Source organism: Etheostoma cragini, chromosome 16, assembly GCF_013103735.1.
Source record: "Etheostoma cragini isolate CJK2018 chromosome 16, CSU_Ecrag_1.0, whole genome shotgun sequence".
Taxonomy (NCBI): Eukaryota; Metazoa; Chordata; class Actinopteri; order Perciformes; family Percidae; genus Etheostoma; species Etheostoma cragini.
In genome coordinates, this window is record NC_048422.1 from 12,957,202 (window position 1) to 12,978,496 (window position 21,295).

General features: G+C 39.0%; 1 protein-coding gene across 1 annotated transcript in view; it reads right to left on the reverse strand.

Moving 5' to 3' along the window:
• Nucleotides 1-7,050: 7,050 nt before the first annotated feature.
• The window catches only part of gnaz (guanine nucleotide binding protein (G protein), alpha z polypeptide), a 30,623-nt gene continuing 16,378 nt past the window's right edge, over nt 7,051-21,295 (reverse strand). Inside the window, exons 2-4 of the mRNA XM_034895617.1 lie at nt 18,045-19,377; nt 8,804-9,178; nt 7,051-8,746 (exon numbers count right to left, since the gene is read on the reverse strand). Coding sequence (XP_034751508.1) covers nt 8,834-9,178; nt 18,045-18,767 — 1,068 coding nt within the window. The 5' untranslated portion in view covers nt 18,768-19,377 and the 3' untranslated portion in view covers nt 7,051-8,746; nt 8,804-8,833. The remainder of the gene's footprint in view (nt 8,747-8,803; nt 9,179-18,044; nt 19,378-21,295) is intronic.

Below are 21,295 nucleotides of genomic sequence, written 5' to 3' on the forward strand. Positions count from 1 at the left end.
AGTATTAAATTCTGTACCCAGCCGTAGTTGCTAGTATTTGCTTGTGTGTCCTTGTGACTACTAAATTGTTAAATTAATGAATCAGTTTCCTATTTGCGTGTCTTGCAGTCATTGTCTGCACTTGTTTTCTTAAGCTGCTACCAAAATGGTAGTTAAGTGTTGTGTTGGTCCACCATACTGTTGCAACATGAGAATTGGCACAAGTTTATGTTTTCAAAATTGAGGAAAGTTGAACCCTGATCATGTGGATGTTCCTAAAATGAATGGATTTTTGTCTGAAATTTATAAACACTGGTGTGGCCGAGCCTTAACCCTACTGCCTTATTTTTAGGATTCACGTTAAAACACTTGCTTCAGCGCAGATATGTGGGCCCAAAACGCACTGTGAGATGGACTTAAACATGGCTTTAGGCATCTCCAAAGGCCTGGTAAGGTAGGCCCATTTTTATTGCATTCAGGCTACAGCAGTGATGTTTTGCTCCTCATAGCAGCACAATACAGTTACCTTGCTAGGCCACACATTGTTCTGCTGTTTAATATCAAAAGAAAGATTCAATCTTGAGCTTCCTCGACCATACGACCATAAGAGAACAAGAGGTCATATGAGGACTTGATGGAGAAGTGCTAAAGACAGAGGTTATGTTCACTATACCCGTAGAAGAAGGCTGTAGAGAGTTCACTTGTCAGTCTGTCTGCAGGGCCAGCAGCATCTTGGCATATCCGGCTGGCACAAGAGCAGGGCTAATAAAATGACAACAAAGCCTGTCGAGGGAGCATCAGGGATGAATAGAAATGATTTCAGCACAACACATTTTTCTGGGATTGTAACATTTATGTGGATTTAAACTGGCAAACTGTGCACATGCACACATAGACATCACAAAGGGTTTGAGCACCTGCCCTTTTCCTTTCTAGAGTGAAAGGGCATTTTTCTTGATGCATGCTTATTTTTTATTTTTATTTTTTTATAATAAATGTAGCCTAAATCCTCCTGTTTGCACTCAGCTTCCCTGTTAAACAAATGCATTTCTTAATGCTAATATGTACTCATTTAACAAAGTACTGCAAATGAACAGGATTAACAAAACAAAATTGATCAGCACAGAACTTCCCCAGTTAATGAGTTAGGAGTCTTTCCCCTTTAAATGTTAGATTTAAAGATGTACATTCTTCAGATGCAGCCTTAAACAAATACCATCTAAATATGTATTTTGGAATTTTTTTTTCCATTAAGTAAAAGAAGACACGAAAGCACAAGAGACCAAAATCTCTAAGATTGACCGCACCGTGTGAAAACTGTCTTGCGTAAAACTGTTATTTCATCATTTTGATCGTAGGCTCCTCATCTAATAATAACCGTGTAAAAGTGTTTGACCCTGAAATGACCCTTAAGGTGATTTATAGCCATTTACAAAATAAACAAAACTATGTCCCTCTCTGTGGTACAGTCACTTATTCTAAATATACGCTTAGAAAACATGCACATTGTGGCAGAGTTCCTTTGCTGTTTGTGATTAATCTGGTAAATACTAAAGTCTCCGTGTGAACTGATTATTTTGTTGAGTATTTACAAAATCTATTAAACAATAGTGTAAGGGAAATAAGAAAAATTGGGAGTTGTGTTAATATATTTAACGGTTTGTTTGAATTTAAAATGATTATTTATTAACAATTAGGCATTTTTAACCTTGAGCCCCTGCCCCCCAAAATGTCTGTGCACGTCCCTGCTGGCACTCAACAGTAGCATTTGATATTGAGTTAATGTGGCCATTAATTTAAGCTGTTTATCCTTAGCAAATCAACATGAGGTTTCCTGTGGATTGTTAGATATTTTTTTAGCCATGATTGCGGCATTGCTTGGTCTGTCAGTTGGTCTGTCTGTTGGTTGGTTGGATGGTTGGTCTACCCCTTTGGTCCAGAGTGAAATATTTCAACTACTTTTTAACTGGAATGCTATTAAGTTTTGTACAGACATTCATGGTTCAAAACTGATGAATCAATGACTTGATCATGAATAAGTGATCCTCTGACTTTACCTTCCCCATAAGTGACCGTACAAGGTTCACAAGGGAAGAGAAATGTTTCAGCAACTGTTGCCTGGATTAGCAGGAATTGTAAAAACTCACATCACCAGGTAAAGTTGGTAATTGAGTCAATTATTGTTAGAGTCAAAATTTTGGTTTATGACTTATACCTTGCACGCTTACATGCTACCATTGTCATTGGGAGCATGATAGCATGCCAAAGTCAGCATGTACTGTGACGAAAATAAGTATTTGAACACCCTGCTATTTTGCAAGTTCTCCCACTTAGAAACCATGAAGGGTCTGAATGAAAGACCAAAGAGCTGTCCATAGACAATATTGTACACCCCCACAAGGCTGGAAAGGGCTACAGGGAAATTGCCATACAGCTTGGTGAAAAAAGGTCCACTGTTGGAGCAATCATTAGAAAACGGAAGAAGCTAAACATGACTGTCAATCTCCCTCGTACTGGGGCTCCATGCAAGATCTCCCCTCGTGGGGTCTCAATAATCCTAAGAAAGGTGAGAAATCAGCCCAGAACTACACGGGAGGAGCTGGTCGATAGCCTGAAAAGAGCTGGGACCACCGTTTCCAGGGTTACTGTTGGTAATACACTAAGACGTCATGGTTTGAAATCATGCATGGCACGGAAGGTTCCCCTGCTTAAACCAGCACATGTCAAGGCCCGTCTTCAGTTTGCCAATGACCCTTTGGATGATCCAGAGGAGTCATGGGAGAAAGTCATGTGGTCAGATGAGACAAAAATAGAACTTTATGGTCATAATTTCACTAACCGTGTTTAGAGGAAGAAGAACGATGAGTACCATCCCAAGAACACTACAGTGAAGCACAGGGAGGGGGGGGTAGCATCATGCTTTGGGGGTGTTTTTCTGCACATGGGACAGGGCGACTGCACTGTATTAAGGAGAGGACGACCGGGTCCATGTATTGCGAGATTTTGGGGAACAACCTCCTTCCCTCAGTTAAAGCATTGAAGATGGGTCGAGGCTGGGTCGTCCAACATGAAAATGACCACACAGCCAGGAGAACCAAGGAGTGTCTCTGTAAGAAGCATATCAAGGTTCTGGCGTGGCCTAGCCAGTCTCCAGACCTAAACCCACTAGAGAATCTTTAGATCTTTAGAGGTGGAGGGAGCTCCACCTCCGTGTTTCTCAGCGACAGCCCAGAAACCTGACTGATCTAGAGAAGATCTGTGTGGAGAAGTGGGCCAAAATCCCTTCTGCAGTGTGTGCAAACCTGGTGAAAAACTACAGGAAACGTTTGACCTCTGGAACTGCAAACAAAGGTTACTGTACCAAATATTAACATTGATTTTCTCAGGTGTTCAAATACTTATTTGCAGCTGTAGCATACAATTAAGGAGTTAAAAAATCATACATTGTGATTTCTGGATTATTATTTTTTTTGATTATGTCTGTCACAGTGGACATGCACCTATGATGACAATTTCAGACCCTCCATGATTTCCAAGTGGGAGAACTTGCCAAATTGCAGGGTGTTCAAATACTTATTTTCCTCACTGTAACTCAAAGCAGCGTTGGTTTTATTTTCTGATAAATTAAATATAAGGTTTTAAATAGACAATTCAAACAAAAGACATTCCAAAAGCCAGTTAACAGTTCTTATTCATTATGATTTTGCTTCCAAACTGCTGATAAAATATTGACTACACTTCAAAGACATGTACTGGTGAAAACAGCTCACTGGCTACTGTGTCATTGCATTTTTAGCACAGGCTTTTATAGTTTCCTTTAAAAAAAAACACTAATCTGGACTCTGCACGTAACTAACTTAAACCCAATTTCAAATTCAATATTTGGCAACATTTTATGCCTTAGTCTTTAATGGGACAACTCTGCGTATATTTGAATAAAAGTTCAGTTCCTGAAGCAAGAGAGCCAAAGAAAGGCTTGACAGCTGCAGTCTGCATTGGACGTCAGATGGGTCAAGAGAAGGTTTTATTAGGAGAACAGTGGCTCTAAAAGACAGATGGTTTTCAGCCAGATGTCAGCGAGGGGTTGATGATATCAGTCAAGAAGTAGAGCAAATCCGCAGCGGTGGTCTGGGTGGGGGAGAAGGCAGTGGATTCAAGAGAGCAGAATTCTAGTCTGCTCATGGGAATTTTTTTAAGACTTCATTAAGGATGAGGGAGACTTTAAGCTCATGTAAGAGGGGTCAGAAGAGGAGAGGGTGACCAGAGAGTGGCCCAGAGGATGAGCCTCAGCTGTCATCACTCTTTTTGTGGAGTGACCAGAGGAGGGAGGAGTAGTAGTGCTGAGATGAGAAAGGTAAAGACGAGCTTCTGTAGGTCAGAAGCAAAAGACTGGAAGTAGTAAATGTCAGATTAGCTAGCTGAGAGAGAGGAGATGATATACTAAAACTCTTCCAAGAAAACCAGATTTCTTCCAGCTGCCTAAAGGCTTGACCACTTGACTCAACAGGGTGGTTCACAGCCAAGGATCAAGTAGGAGCAGATAGACAAGCTTAGAGCAAAGAGAAGAAGAGAAGCTCTATAGGGGACAAGAGGCCGGGTATAAATGTTGAGGTCACTGAGGAGACACTGGAAGGAGTCAGCTGAAGGGAGTAACAAGAGAGGAACCGAGGACAGGGGGAAATTAAATCACAAGATATACAAACTTACTTAGTGGTGGGTGATATGAGGAAAACCCGTTTAGAAGAGACTGTATTTGGGGGAGTGAAGAGGGAAATAAGATACTGTTCAACAAGAGAGCAAGGGTCAAGAGAGAGTAGAGGGAAGGGACTTCTTTTTTCTCTTTTCTTTAAAAAAATGTTTGAATGATTCAGGAGGCCTAGAAATAGACAGGACCGTGGAACATGCCAGCGTTCATAGACATTTATACTTTCAGTACTGTCATTGTAGGGCCGAGAGTTTTATTTTTGCCCGTGGTTGTTTGTGAACTACTTACATTTTTAGAAATGCCCTCCTTCTTCCTTATAAGATATTGAATGTCTCAATAGAGATAACAAACGTAAATTTGGCTTGGCCCCAGCTTACAGACAAACCTCTTTTGACGTTTCCAAAATCTAAAGTATAGACAGAAGTATTTTAGTTCAGGGCTTCTTAACGTTATAGCAACCTTTCAGAGAAATAACTCACTAACTTTCCAATACCTCGTTTTATGAGTACAGAACCTATTTGTACTACTGTAGAAGTTTGGTACCATTATTAGTGCGGTAACTTACGAGATGCACCTTTGGTTCCATTAGTGCATGCATTAACCCTTTTGTTGTCTTCCTGTCAAAAATGCTATAAAATTGAATAAGACGCCTTAAATTAATGAAAGAGATTAGAGAGAGTAGAGATTTGTACTTGCCAAAGAGCATTGTGTAGAATCAATCATGTTATTTTGGTGAATTAAAAAGAACATTGAAATAGAGGACAACACAAGGGTTAAGCCATTTGGGCGGATAGCACTAACTCAACCAATGTTTGACCAAGTGACAAAAGCTTCTGGGGGGATGTTTGGGTCAAGGTCATGGTGCAAAGGACCCTTGGGTGAAATTACTCCTAACCATCCCTTTAAGTCAATGTGACCATCAAACTAACTAAACGACTTTTCATGTAATGTTTTGCCCATATGTTTTTAGAATATGTATTATACAGTAAATATTAAGACTCAGAGGTATTTCAGTTAAAATAGAATATTGTTGCTCTTAGGATGTGTTACAGAGAATGTCCATCTGTATTAGGTTCCTCTTCCTAAAAGCTGTTTAATTTTTTTAATTTTGTTTAAATAGGAATTTTAGCCCTGCCAATGGGAGAGGCAGTATTGGTCAAATAATATTATCATATGTACTTCTGCATTGGTGTTTGTGTTAATTCCTAGCAATTTCATTTAGTGTAACTAGACTGTCAATTAGTGACCCATGTAAAATTTTCCCAGGCGGTGAATTTCCAGTCAATTACTTACTCACCACCTTGTGACAACAGTCCTGAGAAAAAAACCCAGCAACAGTTGACCATGTTTCACCTGAAGCCACCATACATAGAGAATATTTCCATAACTCTCTTGATTTGCTTTTCTCCCATTCTGAAACTCATTTTTTAATGTTGGCAACTTATTCCACATGACAGTCACAAGGCATGATTTCAGCTCCATTGTCAACAGTGGATTTTTATTTATGTTCATCTCTCAAACAAATTCACGCTGTTGCTTAAGTCAGTCCCCCATGACCTGAAGATGGTTTTCACACAGTGATGTATGGTACATTTTGAGCTAAGCTGATGAGATGAGAAAACCATCAGCCACACAATACTGTCATGTTTTATGTATGGTTCTCAGTCAACACTTGAATGGCGTTTAAAAAAATGTAAAATATTCATACCACATGAGCGTAACAGGGAGGTAAGAGGATAGCCTGCTTGTTGGAATATAACCCTGTTATAGATTTGCATCAATGTATCATTTCTTGTCTAAATGTCTTTTAGAGGACACTGGTCCTTTGTGTCATGTGTAAGTGTTCTACGTAGGACATTTTCAGTTCCTAAAATGTAGTTGAGGTTTGCAAAATTTTCTCTGCATTATTGCATTAAACAACATCTAAATTGTATGACAAATGGGATCTTCAACTCTTTACAGCCTAAAAACTGCAAAACAAAACTTTTATTTGGGGACTGACACACCAGCAGACATGTTGGCTCAGCTGGGGTTTCTACACTAATTAGAATGGAATCTGTACACTGTCACCCTATCACACATGGGCATGTTCAGTCAGGAGTGATTTAATTGCATACTTTATGTCCGAATTATTCTTCCTCCAGCGACTTCATTGTATGGCGAGGAAAAACAATTTTTTGTCATGATTTTGTACACTGAGGATGGAAGCAAGGACTTTGGACAGCACATCTTCTTCCAGGTTGCAAATCATTTGATGCAGCGTAATTATGAAAGAATAAGAAAGATGAGTGATCAGTTCTCACCCCAAACACATGTAAAGCACTTTTGACACAACCACCACCCAAAAACACATTTACTACACCATGGAAATTTGCATAAGTTGTTTTATTCATAGTTATTGTCCTCTTTATACTTCTTCTTTCTTTTTTCTTTTTTTTAAATGTTTCGTCTTTTGTTGAAGTGGACATCCCGTAAAGTCAAGCCTGAAGCCCTTTGTTGAGTTGTTTGCACATCACCTTCTGAACTGAAAAAGGGTAAGAGGAGGAGTAGAGTGGGGTTGTCCTCCTTCTCTCGCTCTCTCTTTATCTCACTTACAGCATCCCAACTCAACCTTTATTTTCATTTGTTTGAACAAAGAGAGTACCTTACAGTATATTTACACATCATACTGACTGGCTGTTAAACAATTTCCACTTAGATAATGCAAGGAAGATTGAACTTTCAAGATTTGCTTCTTCGTTTTCATGTTTGTATACAGTCTTGTTCTCCTTTGATCCACTTTCTCCTCTCACGCTAACTTTGTAGTGAGATTTTCCTTGACATTATTGTAATCATCACCACTATCATCATCATCATCAGTCATCTTTTTCATCATCATAACACCATATTCACCATAATTATATTGATATAACTCTTTTCAATAGATTCCTCTATGACAACTGTACAATCGTACACAGTGTTTGACTTTTATATATATATATTTTTGGGAATATATTATTTAAACCTAAGAAAAAAGGAACATAATCCCAAAGAAAATATATTAGTATCCCAAAGTAACAAAATCATGCATGTTTTAATGTATTTGTCCATACGAACAAAACAAAAATTACCGTAATGAATGGGATCTGGTTTTATTTACAAATTGATCTTGGCACTGTTTTTGTTGTCTCTTGCTGGAAACCGGAATGATCATAAAGAATACTTTGACTTTACAACACTCTCCTGGTATTATAACTGACCTGCTAAAAAAGGCAGGCTTGAGAGACATTCTTTTTTTAAAGCACAAAAAAACGATAAAGGTACGAGGGGGAAAAAAACAACATTAGAGAGGTGACCAGGGGGCAAAACAGAAATAGTGTGTTGAAAACATATTTCACTTCAGCTTTACACTGTGGCAGTTTCCTCTTGTAGGCAGAAACCCTGTGACATCATGTCTACTGACATTTTTTTTGTCCTCCAAAATGCAGGCTCTCCCCCCGTCTCATCAGATGCACTCACTCGTTACCATTGTAAGGGCAAAGATCCAAAAGAGAACATTGATTCTGTCAAAAATCCTTCTTGTAAAGCAGCATTAATTGACTCTGGCAAATAAAATAAAGGAGACAAAAGTAACGGAAAACCAACAGTACAGACCTACTACCTCAGGTTTGGCAGGCAGGTAGGGGTAGCTGTCTAAAATTTCCAGTGTTGCCTTGTCGAACAAGTGCTTGACTGTTGATCCAAAGATATTGTGTGTGAGCAAACATAAGGATTTGTGTGTGTGTGTGTGTGTGTGTGTGTGTGTGTGTGTGTGTGTGTGTTTGTGTGTGCGTGCGTGAGCATGCGTGCGTGTGTGTTTGGGTGTCTCTGCATACTCATATTCAGTGCAAACACATTGGGTAAAAATCCCATCCTGACCATGGCCCATGAGCTCTTTTGTTTCACCTGAAACATTTAAATCTACAGTATCGTCCATTCCTGACCATCTTAGTACCTCACTTCCTTTGCAGGTCTCTGTTGCACCTCTTCAAATGGTTAAACTGTCAGGCAGACCGGCAGGCCTGTTTTTTATCTAGCGCGATGGCGGGCAATGTGCTGCCAAGCAGCTAGCTTTACACCTGCACGCTTTACCCCCTCCCCCCCCCACACACACACCCCCAGCATCAGGTCCTAGCATAGCCCAATGTACTTGAGATTGTTCTGGATGATCACGTCCGTGACGGCGTCGAACACAAACTGGATGTTGCTGGTGTCAGTGGCACAGGTGAAGTGCGAATAGATCTCCTTGGTCTCCTTGTTGCGGTTGAGGTCCTCAAACTGCCGTTGCACATAGACAGCTGCCTCCTCATAGGTGTTTTGACCTTTGTAGTCAGGGAAGCACACTGTCAGAGGAATGCGTTTGATCTTCTCAGCCAACAGGTCCTTCTTGTTGAGGAAGAGGATGAGCGACGTGTTGGTAAACCAGTTGTTGTTGCAAATGGAGTCGAACAGGCGCAAGCTCTCAGCCATGCGGCTCTGCAGATGTGGAAGGAGAAAGGGAAAAAAAGAAGATCAGACCACGAGGAAACTATTTTACAGCTCAGAAAAATGTGGTGTATACTTTGAAGTATAGAACCCAAATCAGCCCAATTAATCACACAATCAGACCTCATTAACATAAACAGGATCATGTAATTTGGCAAAATCTAAGACAGTCAATTAGACCATGTAAAGCTAGAATTAGGGATGAAAACGAACACAAGATAACTGACTGACTGACTAGCCAAAAGTACGGCTACTCTGTTATGTCAACAGAAACTTGAGACTCAGAAAGATGAAGACCTGCGTTTGAACTCTTAAAAACTCTCTGAAACGATCAGTCCCAGAAGATGTGTCACAGTTGTTCTTTAACTTGTTACAGAAAAATCTCACTTTTGCAAAGAATAGTTGAAAATATTGCCATAAATGGGATTTATCAACATTTGAATGGATCAGGTGGTTGCAGGGCTAAAGACTGTGTCGAACGGCTGTTTACACTGACGACAAATCGTTCTAACCTTCTCTTCTAAGACTCTGCAAGTGCACCATAACTGCTCTGACTCTATAATATTGTTTTCTTCATTCAATTTCATAAATTAATCTTCATAATGGTCCTCCAAATGTTGATGCGTTATTTTTTAAGTTTTAAAGAAGATAATTTATAGCCAGAAGGATCAAATTGGGTCTCGCAATTTGTTTCTCCAAAATTAATCAAGATTTGGATACCAATTCTATTATGGAAATCACTGATGTCTGTCACGCCCTGCAGATATCGGAGTTAGTCATAAGATAAGGGAAGACCACGGATGAGTAGCAAAGACATTGCGGAAAAAACTAAATATGTTTACTGTTATGTAACTTGTTTATCAATTATCATTTTTTGTATTTGATTCCACCACATGCAGGACAAGACATTACAAACATATATTCATTATTTACATTTAATTAGCAGAATGGTAAAGTATGCTGGTTTTGGTACAGATAAAAGGTCTATATGTAGCTGTGTGTATGCGCTCATGTGACAAATGTATAAGAGAAGAAAATGAAAAAGAAAGTTGATCTGTCCATGGCAGCTGCTGGCATGTGGCGACTGGCCAGTAGCTTGTGACTGGGAGGTTGTCAGATGGAAGACTGCTGTTTAAAAGGTTACAGGAACAACATGGTGCTCCGAGCAAATCACAAGATCAGCACAGCATGAAAAAATATACTATGTGGAAAAGCTAAAGGGTGAGACAATCAAACTTCAGAGTCAAAGTAAAACATGATTATTCAGTGTTGTACTGTAAATGCATATACATTTTTTGGGATAGTGATGAAAAGGCTTCAGTTATAAGAAACCAAAGTTGTTTTTTTTTGTGTTTTTTCTATATAGCGGCTAATGTAGGTTAAGCACACTATGGATAATGTGGCAGTGAACATTCTTAATATTGTTATTAGCTATCATATTAATAGCACCTCACCTCCTCCTGACAGAGTAGTCCAAAGGCGCAGGCCTTAATTAAGCTTAAGTATTAATGAGGAAGTTCAACCCTGCGTCATTGCTTTGTTTCCCATAAATACAAATCACTTAAGTGGGCTGCCACCCCTTCGTAATTCATTAAGGTTCATTTTAAATGCCACGGCCTCACAAGAAAGGGTTCTTTGCTCATATCTAATGAGATGATTTCCTCTGTCACCATGTTTTTGGCTGCTGCATCTGAAAATGACATTATTTAGGCTGCTCTCTTTCTGCCCTCCCTCTCTGCTTAACAACTAATGTCTCTGTTAATGCGGGGTTTATATTTCAAAACAAACACATCAGAATTTTACACAATATTTTTCTTGTGCTAAATTCTTATTAAAATCACATTTTTGATCATCAGCTAAGCACATTTGAATGACAATTTTGTGTAACTGTCTGTTAATGTTGTAGAATACGTCCAGGTGAAGGTTGCAGCGGAAGTTTTCTAAGTTCAAATTTGCTGTATCTCATTTATTTTATAATATATAAGAGTATGGTGGGGATAATACAATATTAGAAGTTGCTGTATCCATTATCATCTAAACCTAAAATTATGACAATAGCTTTGTTCTATAATGAGGAATAAGGTGAGACAACAGTAGTATGGAGAAGCAATCGTAATACTACATGTAACATGGATAGTTGTGTGTAGCACTAAATCTTCAGAAAGGAGGTCATTGTAGTGCAATTCCATAACATTTAGGATAAATTGAATTGGAACATCATACACTTAATTAGCTTGCTATTATAGTTTAGTGATGCAATAGCTAGATGCCATAAGGGATACATTGAAACCTGTGTGAGGATGTATAGCCAGGTAAGGGAAATATTGGCAAAAAGAAAAAGAAGCATGACGTGTTTTTTTCACTTGGTGTGTCCTTGAACAATCTCATTCCGTTTCCTGAAAAGCTCTTTTTCAAAACACCATTACATCATATGAACAAATTCAATTACATGATAGAAATGCCTTTGATACCCTATTAGGCAGTTAAGATGTTGTAGCTGAGTGAGGGAGAATGTTACTGAATTCATTTTGATACAACAGTCCGACACCTTCCTCTGTGTTTCTGAAGGGACACGATGCGATTTAAAGTCACCGTTCAGGGAAACTGTCATTTTACATTCAGATCAGTTCATTTTTGTCTTCTTTGCTGTGGCTTGAAAGTAATGTGCACATGACAAACTTTGACATAAAAATATGAAATGCCAGTCATTCATTTCCAGTCATCTTTCATGTGACTTGTAATTAATTCCTGTTTGAGCGATTAACAAAAAAATAATTTAGGAAATAGAAATAAAGCTGACACTGCAATCACGGTCTGCCTTGATGTTTGACTAACACAAGCTTAAACAACGGCTAACCTTACATCTGGGCTTTTCAGTTGCTTTTCACTGCTGTTGCTGAGCCTCAGCCTTTTATTATAATCCCCCCACAACCACTCATGCAAGCACACAATACATACAAGCACATATACACCTCATATCTATTCTTTCCAACATTGCTGTTTGTTGTAACCCCCCCCTTCTTCCTTCCTCTCCCCTTCTCATCCTCCCTTCCCTAGTCACAGCTCACTGTCAACAGCGCAGGATTAGGAGCATTTGACTGGCCTGTTGCTAAGCAACAGTAACCAAGGCAACAATTCATTATCAAGACAGGGATGGGACAGGGAAAATGCATCAGGGAATGGGTTGATGGCTAAATGTTGTACTGTAGTTATTACAGTGTATTTTTCGTCTTGCGTGAGCTGGTGCATTGAAGCTGAATCGTGTCTGTCTGGTCAGACGGAGTTTGTTTTCTGCTTGTGTGACGTATGAATTGCTTTGAAGGTTAAGATCACTAAGATGATCACTAGACACAACAAGCCATCAAATAAAAAATGAGGAAATATATTGAGAAACCTTCAAAGCAACAGTTTTTTTTTTTTTTTTGTCTGTTTCATGGAGCCATTAATCAGTGATCATCATACATATCCATGCATATAAAAACGGATACTCAATGTCTCAACCAACACTGAGTTTTGCCACGTTTGGGCGTGTCATTCAAATTTCATAATCCCTGTTTTGTTGTTTTCCATTAGATAAGACATATTTTATCCAGATATGTTTAAGGACAAAAAGCTGTGCTACTGTGGTTCTTACGCTGCCTTCACACTGGCACTTGAAATCAGCTCTGTAATACGCAATGCGCACCCAGTGGATGTCGTAGTACACCGTTGAAAGCGTCGGAATAGTAGAAATCTAGAACAACTCATTTTGTCAGTGTCCAAATGTCCAATTCTCTATGACCCTCTATGAATAGCGTCAATTCACTTGAGCTAGCGAGCTCAGGCTAGCTAACTAGTTACCATTAGCTAACATCAGCTAGTGAGCTCAGGCTAGCTGATGTTAGCTAATGCTCACTAATTAGCGTTGATTAGCTAACGTGAGCATTTGTCTTAACTGCCCTAATAACGTTATCATCATGAAAATTTCAAAATTACATGACAGCATATTGTTATGAAATCATTATTCATTTAATTAGTTAAAAGTTAAGAATTCTGATTTGTTTATCATTACCATAGCAACACTAATTTCCTCTTGAAATGTTGGATAAGAACGCATCCGGATGACCAACTGACACCATTTTTTTCACATCGCACTTGTTCAGATTCGGTTCCCAACCAGCCGCGTGCGGTCTGCTAATCTCCAAAGGAAATTAATGACTTCCAGTCATTTCAAAGCAGTATCGGAGCTGATTTCAACTGCCAGTGTAAGGGTAATATAAACAAAGAAATAGAAGAGTTAGCCAGAGTTGCTCTTGTCTCATACATTGACTCAGTTGTGTTAGCGTTGAGGTGAATTAGGTCATAAATATCTTTTCTGGCATGTAAACGTGCTTACATGAGGAGAGGAAGGTCTGTTAGTTAGATGTCAGCATTTTTATTGAGTCAAAGAGTAAATATTACTGATGCTGGAGGGAAATTACCTTGACTGCTAACATAACAGCTCCCCCTTAACAATGCGGGAATTGGTAACATTATTGTAAAAGAGACATTAATTAGCAATCGATGCATATGCCTTACAACAGCTTTACTGCAAATGTATTCAACAAGGTTTTAACATATGTACATGTGACATATGTCATGCCTCTACAGTGCCTTCTGACACAATCACAGCTGTTAAATCTAATTTCTGTTTTGTACAAGCTAATAAATAGGAATTTCAGGTTAGGTTATTTTGTTAAAGATTAGCATAAATGATATTGCAAAAGGTCAAGCCAAGGATGTGGTCATGTTTTAGTTTTTTCGTTGAAAAACATAATATATGAAATATGTACACATTTCACCTGCTCTACTTAATTGATATCAATTTTCTGGTATATTTACAAATTGTTGCCATGTTAGTGTTTGGAGCATGGTAAATGACATGCTTTTTGCTATTTAGACAGCTATTAGTGTGTAAGAAGCATGTTTTCTGCCTAATTTACTGCAGGCACCTGGATATATTTGAAGTATTTGGTTTGTAGGTATTGTATATTGGTTCGTTTATACTAAAGGAATAATATGTTGTCCATATATTTTCTGAATTTCCATTTTATTTTACTACTATATAGTATTATTCTTTCTTTCCACAAGAATCAGGGTCAGCTTAATAACCAAATCCTAGACCCTCACATACTACTGACCTTTATTGCACAAGTACTTAACCTTAATCTTAACTTATGCTTAACCCATTTAACAGAAACCAAATTGGGTTTCCCTGTTGTTCTATTCACCATCAACTGATTTTGTAAAATATGTTACCATAGACACATACAGTACAGGTGTACAAACACTCTTCTGCTTCTCACATTGCAGATGTATTGAGCATGTACTATTTGTTAGGTAACAGCTGTTCAGCAGTGTTGTGTCAGCTGACAGTTTTTATGGAAGCAGGCGGCTCCAAATGCAGAAATTCACTGATGAGCCTTCTATAGATGTCAAAGGGACTATAGCGACATTCCTGCACTTAATCCAGTAACATTAAGATTAGGTGTACACACGATGTGACATTTAGAATGTCTCCTGCATTATGCCTTCTGCTCAATGGTCGTGTAGATTTCTGAGGGTGTGGCCTGCCGGCCTGTATGACCACCATTTTGTGATTTCTATACTAGTACAGCCTCTCTTTAACAAACCTGCACAGGGCTTTTTTTTATAAATGTTCAGCCTACATTATACTACAAAAGACTGTAACATACTGAGCAATGTAATTGCAAGTTATATAAGGTATAACCTGCTATTTTCAAGGCTGGCTTCACTTGTGCCCTACAAAATGTATTTATTTTCCCCTACTTTCTTGACTTGATTATACTTAACAACAATGTGTTTGTTTTAAAGTTATTGAAGTCATGATCATACAATTTTGGTTTATATGCTATTGCCATTAATAGGGTGTTGAATCTGCACAGATTTTAGCATAATACACACACAGCATTTTAAAACCAACTTGTTTAAACCAAAAGATGCAATCTTATTGCTAATAACACAATGGCTAAAAACAAGATTTAAAATGTTTGCTTCCACATTTTCTACATGTGCAGTAGAGAGAGACAGACCATGACGATGGAAAAGTTAATTAGCTGAAGAACTTTGTCGGTATATATATATATATATATATATATATATATATATATATATATATTTGCAACTGATCCACTAGTATTTAGTATGTCATTTATTTTTTTGAAGTACAACTATTTCATGTGGCTCAGTGGTTGGCACTGTCACCTAAGTGCAGGGTTAGTTAATAGTACTGATGACTACATGTGAATAACATCAATCTTGTTATTGAAAATACCACTATACATGTGTGTACCATTGCAGTTTTTACAACAATGGCATATCTAAAACACTTCAAAGTACATCTTATGCCAAAATGTACAAGATGTAGCATATTCACTCATTCAGCTGGTCTGGTGAGTCTCCAGTGCTATTGCAGTTAATGGGAACATACAGGCAGGATATATGTCAGAGGGTTTTACTTCAATCAGATAAGGCAACAGGTCACAGTCTGGCCCCTCAAAATTGTAGCCAGCATTAATATCAGGACTTCTATGTCACAAGTTTGAGCTGAATAAGCCCTGCTGGTGTGTCAAAGAGATCTTTAGTTTAGCTTCATGTGTTAAAACGCATACATCTGTAAACGCATTAATCCAACCACATCAAATGAATGAAATGCCAGTATCTGCTGAGATCTTATTCATAGTTGGCTCTGCAGCAGGATGGCTGCTCTAATTTCTTTCTGGTACTTTTGATCCATTGCTATCTTCTTCCTCTCCTGTCTTAGAATTATAAAAGTTGTTTTTTTCTAGCACCTGTGAACTCCCTTTGCTACAAAGTTTCTTCACAATCTGCTAATTCTCACAGGTACAGCCTCACACTATATTCTGTGAACTCAATTAACACCATACCGCATTTTTCTCCTCAGACTTTATTTTTAACCTATACAACTAATTGATTTCATGTTCCAACTTGGTACCATGTACTCCGTTTTATCCGGGTAACCCATGAGTTATCAAGCCAGTTCAGTTACAGGAATGACAGCTTCCTCTGTTCTCACGTTATTTCTTGTGTATAAAGAGGTAAACATGGATACTAGATACTTTGGGAAAATAATGTAACCATTCCTATGAAGAAATAAAAAAATAGCTAACTCTTTGTTGGTCTAGACTGAAAAATGTAAAATAGTATCTATTGTTGACCTTCCATTATCAAAACGCAGTTAAACAAGCAATAACTACCTAACTATTCCAAAACACTCAGATAACAAAACAGATATGTTATGGATAGCAAATGATTCTAATTCCACAACCATGAAGGGGAGATAACAAATACCGGGTGGCTACTCTCTTCATTCAGACAGATTTGAAACAGCTTTGCTACCACATTAAGGCAAAGTGAATGTGTTTTAGCCATGTCTTCAAAATCAGTTCCTTCATGCCCCCACCCAAAGAACTTTGGATAAGGACCATAATTTTGGATAAGACTTTCCAAATTATTTACTGAACAAAACTGAAGGAACTGTAGAGGAATTACAGTTGGTAGTACTATTATTTAGGATGAGGATAGAACAATGTAATGGGTGCAGCAAGTGGTCCTGGATGCCCTGTGGGGAGATTAGGAAGACTACCCTCTGCAATTATGTCTTTTGCCTGTTACATTAGTAAAGAAACGCTGTTCAGCACTTACAGTATCCTTTAACAGTTATTGCATAATAAATATCCACCAAAATAGGGAAAGAAAGTTTTCTGGCTTGTGTCAAACCTCCAAACCAGGTAGTCGTCTCTCCAACAGAAAGGATCATTCAGCCTCTGACCCCTACATTTGGGTAGGCATTTTATTTATGCACAGAATGAAAGTTTTACATAGTTGCATTCAGTAGCTGTAGACCTGAACTCAAGGTCCCCTAAGTAGTCCACTTAGCAGAATGAACTTTAACAGTTTGTTTAGGTCTGTTTTCCTACTTTAAATGAAAAGCTGTTCAGCAGTTTGGCGTTTTATAAATCTTTAGATAAGTGTGATTTTAATTGTTCATTTGTTTCCACCAAAGTAAACAGAAGTAGTTAAATTAAAAGGCAGACATGATGTGCTTGATTTTAATGAAATGCTAGGAAAACCATTCAATTTTGTATCCCTAGTTGTTAAAGCTTAATTCAATGTGTTGAATTCCAACTCTTTCCTTTCTTTAAACGATTACTATTGAGATAATTAACAAACCATCAAACAGCATTTTTCAAAAACTATTTTGGCAATACCCCTTATTCATTTCAAATAGCCACTATCATAAAACATTGCTTTTGCAAATGATATGGCGTAATCAAAAGAAAAACACGTAATCCCGGTATCTGTGGCAGCATGGTGGAAGATGGGGAAGTACAGAGAGGAAATGAGACAGCAGAACAACCTTGTGTTCTTTTTGCTTCTCTGAACTGTGTTTTTAGACAAATGTTACTTGTTTGGTAGGATATCACAACATTTAGTCTTTTTTTCACTGTATGAAAAACAACTGATATGGTAAATAAAAGTATGAAATTAAAATTTTCTTAATATTTCTAGATACCAAGATTAATTTTTATCTAAGATCATTACAGTAAGTCAGATATCTCGCATGAGAGATGTTTTCACCACTGGAATTATCTCAAGCCAGTGTTTGCAATAAAGGTTGCACATCTTCTCACGAATGGTGTAAAAACTTAATAAGAGAGTATATTTGTATAATATATGCTAATTATCTCCAAACTGCTGTGTTAGGGGAATTTGCTGCTCATGCGAGCATGTGTTAGCGCATACATGTGTCCATGTGCATACATTTACTGTGGGCACATTAAACAGATTTTCTTACCATCTGGTTGTCTTCATAGAGTTTGAGGTCATAGCCACTTAGCTCGACACAGAAAATGATTGCAGTCACGCCCTCAAAGCAGTGGATCCACTTCTTTCTCTCCGAACGCTGTCCACCCACATCTACCATCTTGAAGGTGAGCTCCTTGAAGGTGAACTTGTTCTCCACAATGCCTGTGGTCATGTCACGGGACCGTAGGATGTCCTCTACGGTTGGGATGTACTCAAGAGCAGAGATACGGTCCAGGTCATTCAGGTAGTAGGCAGTGTTGTCCTCTAAGTGGTACTCGTTGGATCGTTGAAAGCACTCTTGGACCCCTGAGTCAGCCCACAGACGTTTCATGACCCCCTGCAACTCTAGAGTGATCTCCCCTTTGCTCTCAGCTGGCCCCGTAAGGGCAAAGAGCTGCACAGCATCGTAGGCGCGATCAGGATTGTGGAAGTCGATCTTGAGGGTGGTGAGGGCGCGAATGATGCGGGTGAGCGAGTCGATGGCATTGTACAGGATGAGGGGCTTGTACTCTTTGCAGGCGTCCAGGTTGAAGCCTCCGCTGTGGATGATCTTCATCTGCTTGACAATGGTGCTCTTGCCTGAGTTGCTGGTGCCCAGCAACAGGAGCTTGATCTCACGCCGCTGCCGCTGACTTTCTGAGCGCAAGTGACGGTCGATTCGCCGTGAGCGCCGAGCCGCTTCCTTCTCCTCCGAGCTCTGACGGCATCCCATGGTCCTCCTCCACGTGGTGAACACAAAGGAACTCGTTCTGCTGCTTGACGGGAAAACAAATTATAACGAAGTGGCGACCTAAAAGGAGTTGGTGGAAGAGTTGTAGAGGCTCTCAACTAAACTTGCTGGTGAAGAGACAGCTAAAACTTCATAACAGACCAATTTAACACTAGACAGGAGAGCCACCACACAGAGAAGTGGTTCGGGAGTATTTAGTTCTTTTTGTTCAGGGGCAGTCTGTGAGTCCTGTGTGGGCAGAACCCAGACTTGTGGGATGCCCACACAGCGCCTGGCACTGAGGTTGGACTGCCTGCTGAAGCCAACAGAGCAGGGGTTCATAGCAGGGGCTCCCCCTGAGGAGAAGCTCTGGAAGTGGGCTGGGGATCTTTAAGCGTATATCAGTAGACAAATTATTAGGGCTTGATGCGTGCAAATGGCAAAACCGCCTTACTCTCCTCCCACATGGCTCTTTTGGTACGTTGCCTTTGTGTAGCTTCTGCAACCATCTACCTCAGTTCTTCATTGGCTTCTTTTGCTCGATCTTTCTGATTAAATCTTTTTTGCTTCGTCTGTGGTGGGATGTCTCCCTAGCAACTGAAGGCCGCACAGTCTGCCAAAAGATAAGACAAAGAAGAAGCATGAATAGTATGATTAAGACAAGTGAGAGCAGTTTCATCACTTTCCATCACATTATTAACATACTTGGTAAAGGAATAGTTTAACATTTTGGACAAAAATGCTTCTCTTGGAGATGAAAGGATTAATATCATTGGTGCGTTAAATTAGGAGTCAGGAGGTAATTAGCCTAACTTAGCATTGAAGCTCCTTCCATAGTTTAAAAATGTTTTGACCTATAGAGAGGCAAACTTGCTGTTGGCCCCTGCATCTAGTCAAGCTCCACAGTGAACACAGTGGCATGACAGTAACACCAATTCTCTTAATTTAATTGAATAAAAAACTGACCAAACCAAAATATCACATATTACATTTTATTTATCATATCCAAATTGACCGAATAGCAATGAAAGCATATATAGTCACATCACATGCATACAAACCTGCACTCTTCCCATTCAACCATTGCCATGCTACCTTCTGTATGCTGTCTCTTCAGATTTCCGCCCCTTACAATAGCACACTCCAACTCCCTCCCTCTCCAGTCCTGTGTTACCATAGACCCTGAACCAAAGTAATCTCAGCTGTCCACGCCTACCCATTTAACACCACAGCACACACACACGCACGCACGCACGCACACCCACCCACCCACACACACACACACACAAACATAAACACACACTCACACATTCATTAATACACAATCAAGGTCAAATACAGCCATAGAAATAAGCTGAGATAAGCTTCACAATTTGAAAGAAAATGGATGCAGGATAAACATGATAAATATGTAATCAATAGCATCTTCCGCTATTCATACTTCCGCACATCTGACTCATCTGAGCTGCTCAGCAAAACAGCATCATATGAAATGCTTATTTACTATCATAGTGGACAATAACAAGCTCAAGCCAGCAGGTGCCTCTCCCGCTTTCATACCGTCGTAAAACCCTTTCGCTTTGCCCAGACATCCATGTTGTTATCTTTAAATTTGTATACTGTGTGATCAGACAAAGAAGAATATCTGGTTTCATGCTGCTCCTGCATTAAGACATTTTCTGTTCAGCGGGCAGAACTTTTACTTTAATAAAACAAATATTGAATTCTAGGTTTGGGGACATGATTTCAAACTGTCTTACAGTATGTGGTGAATCTAAAGCAAAAACAAATTCGGAGCATTGAATGCCTGTGGTATTTTGTGATGAATAGATGCACACTGAAACACTGCATGCTATTGACTGAGTAACAAATCTGAAATCATAATGTGGCCTAGATTTGTTGGTGAAACTATACTCTGCAGACTTCTCACGTAGAGAGAGAGAGAGAGAGAGAGAGAGAGAGAGAGAGAGAGAGAGAGAGCATTTTTCAGAGCTCAGTGAGTGAAGTCTGCTCTTCAAATGACTAAGAAGACAAACAGAGCAGAACAAAGCATCACAACACAGAGTGAAGAGCATTGTTTCCTGGCTCCAGGCACCTGACTACCCTCTCAAAATGGCATAGCCAGCCAAACTGGTTAATGGACATCACTGATTTTGAGGGCCTATGAAACACATAGGTTGTGCGTTATATTTATATTTCAGAAATATGCAGCACCTGCATTTACATACTTTATGAATTCATACCACTTCAGAAAAGGAATTATTGTGCCAACAGCGCAAAATCAGTGTGTAATATAATTGTATTACATTTGTTTTAATAACTTTACCCATGCTATTACATAGCAAAGAAGAAAATGTGTCCGTTGCTGACATCCTAATAACTAAAGCACAGTGGAACAAAATGCCTGGAACTTTTTAAAAAATGTCAAAAAGAAGTGAACAAAAGTTAATTAGGTAAGCGCCAACAGGATGAAACATGCTTACTCTTCTAATTGAAAATTGAAATTGCTGTAAATTCAAGCAACAACTAAT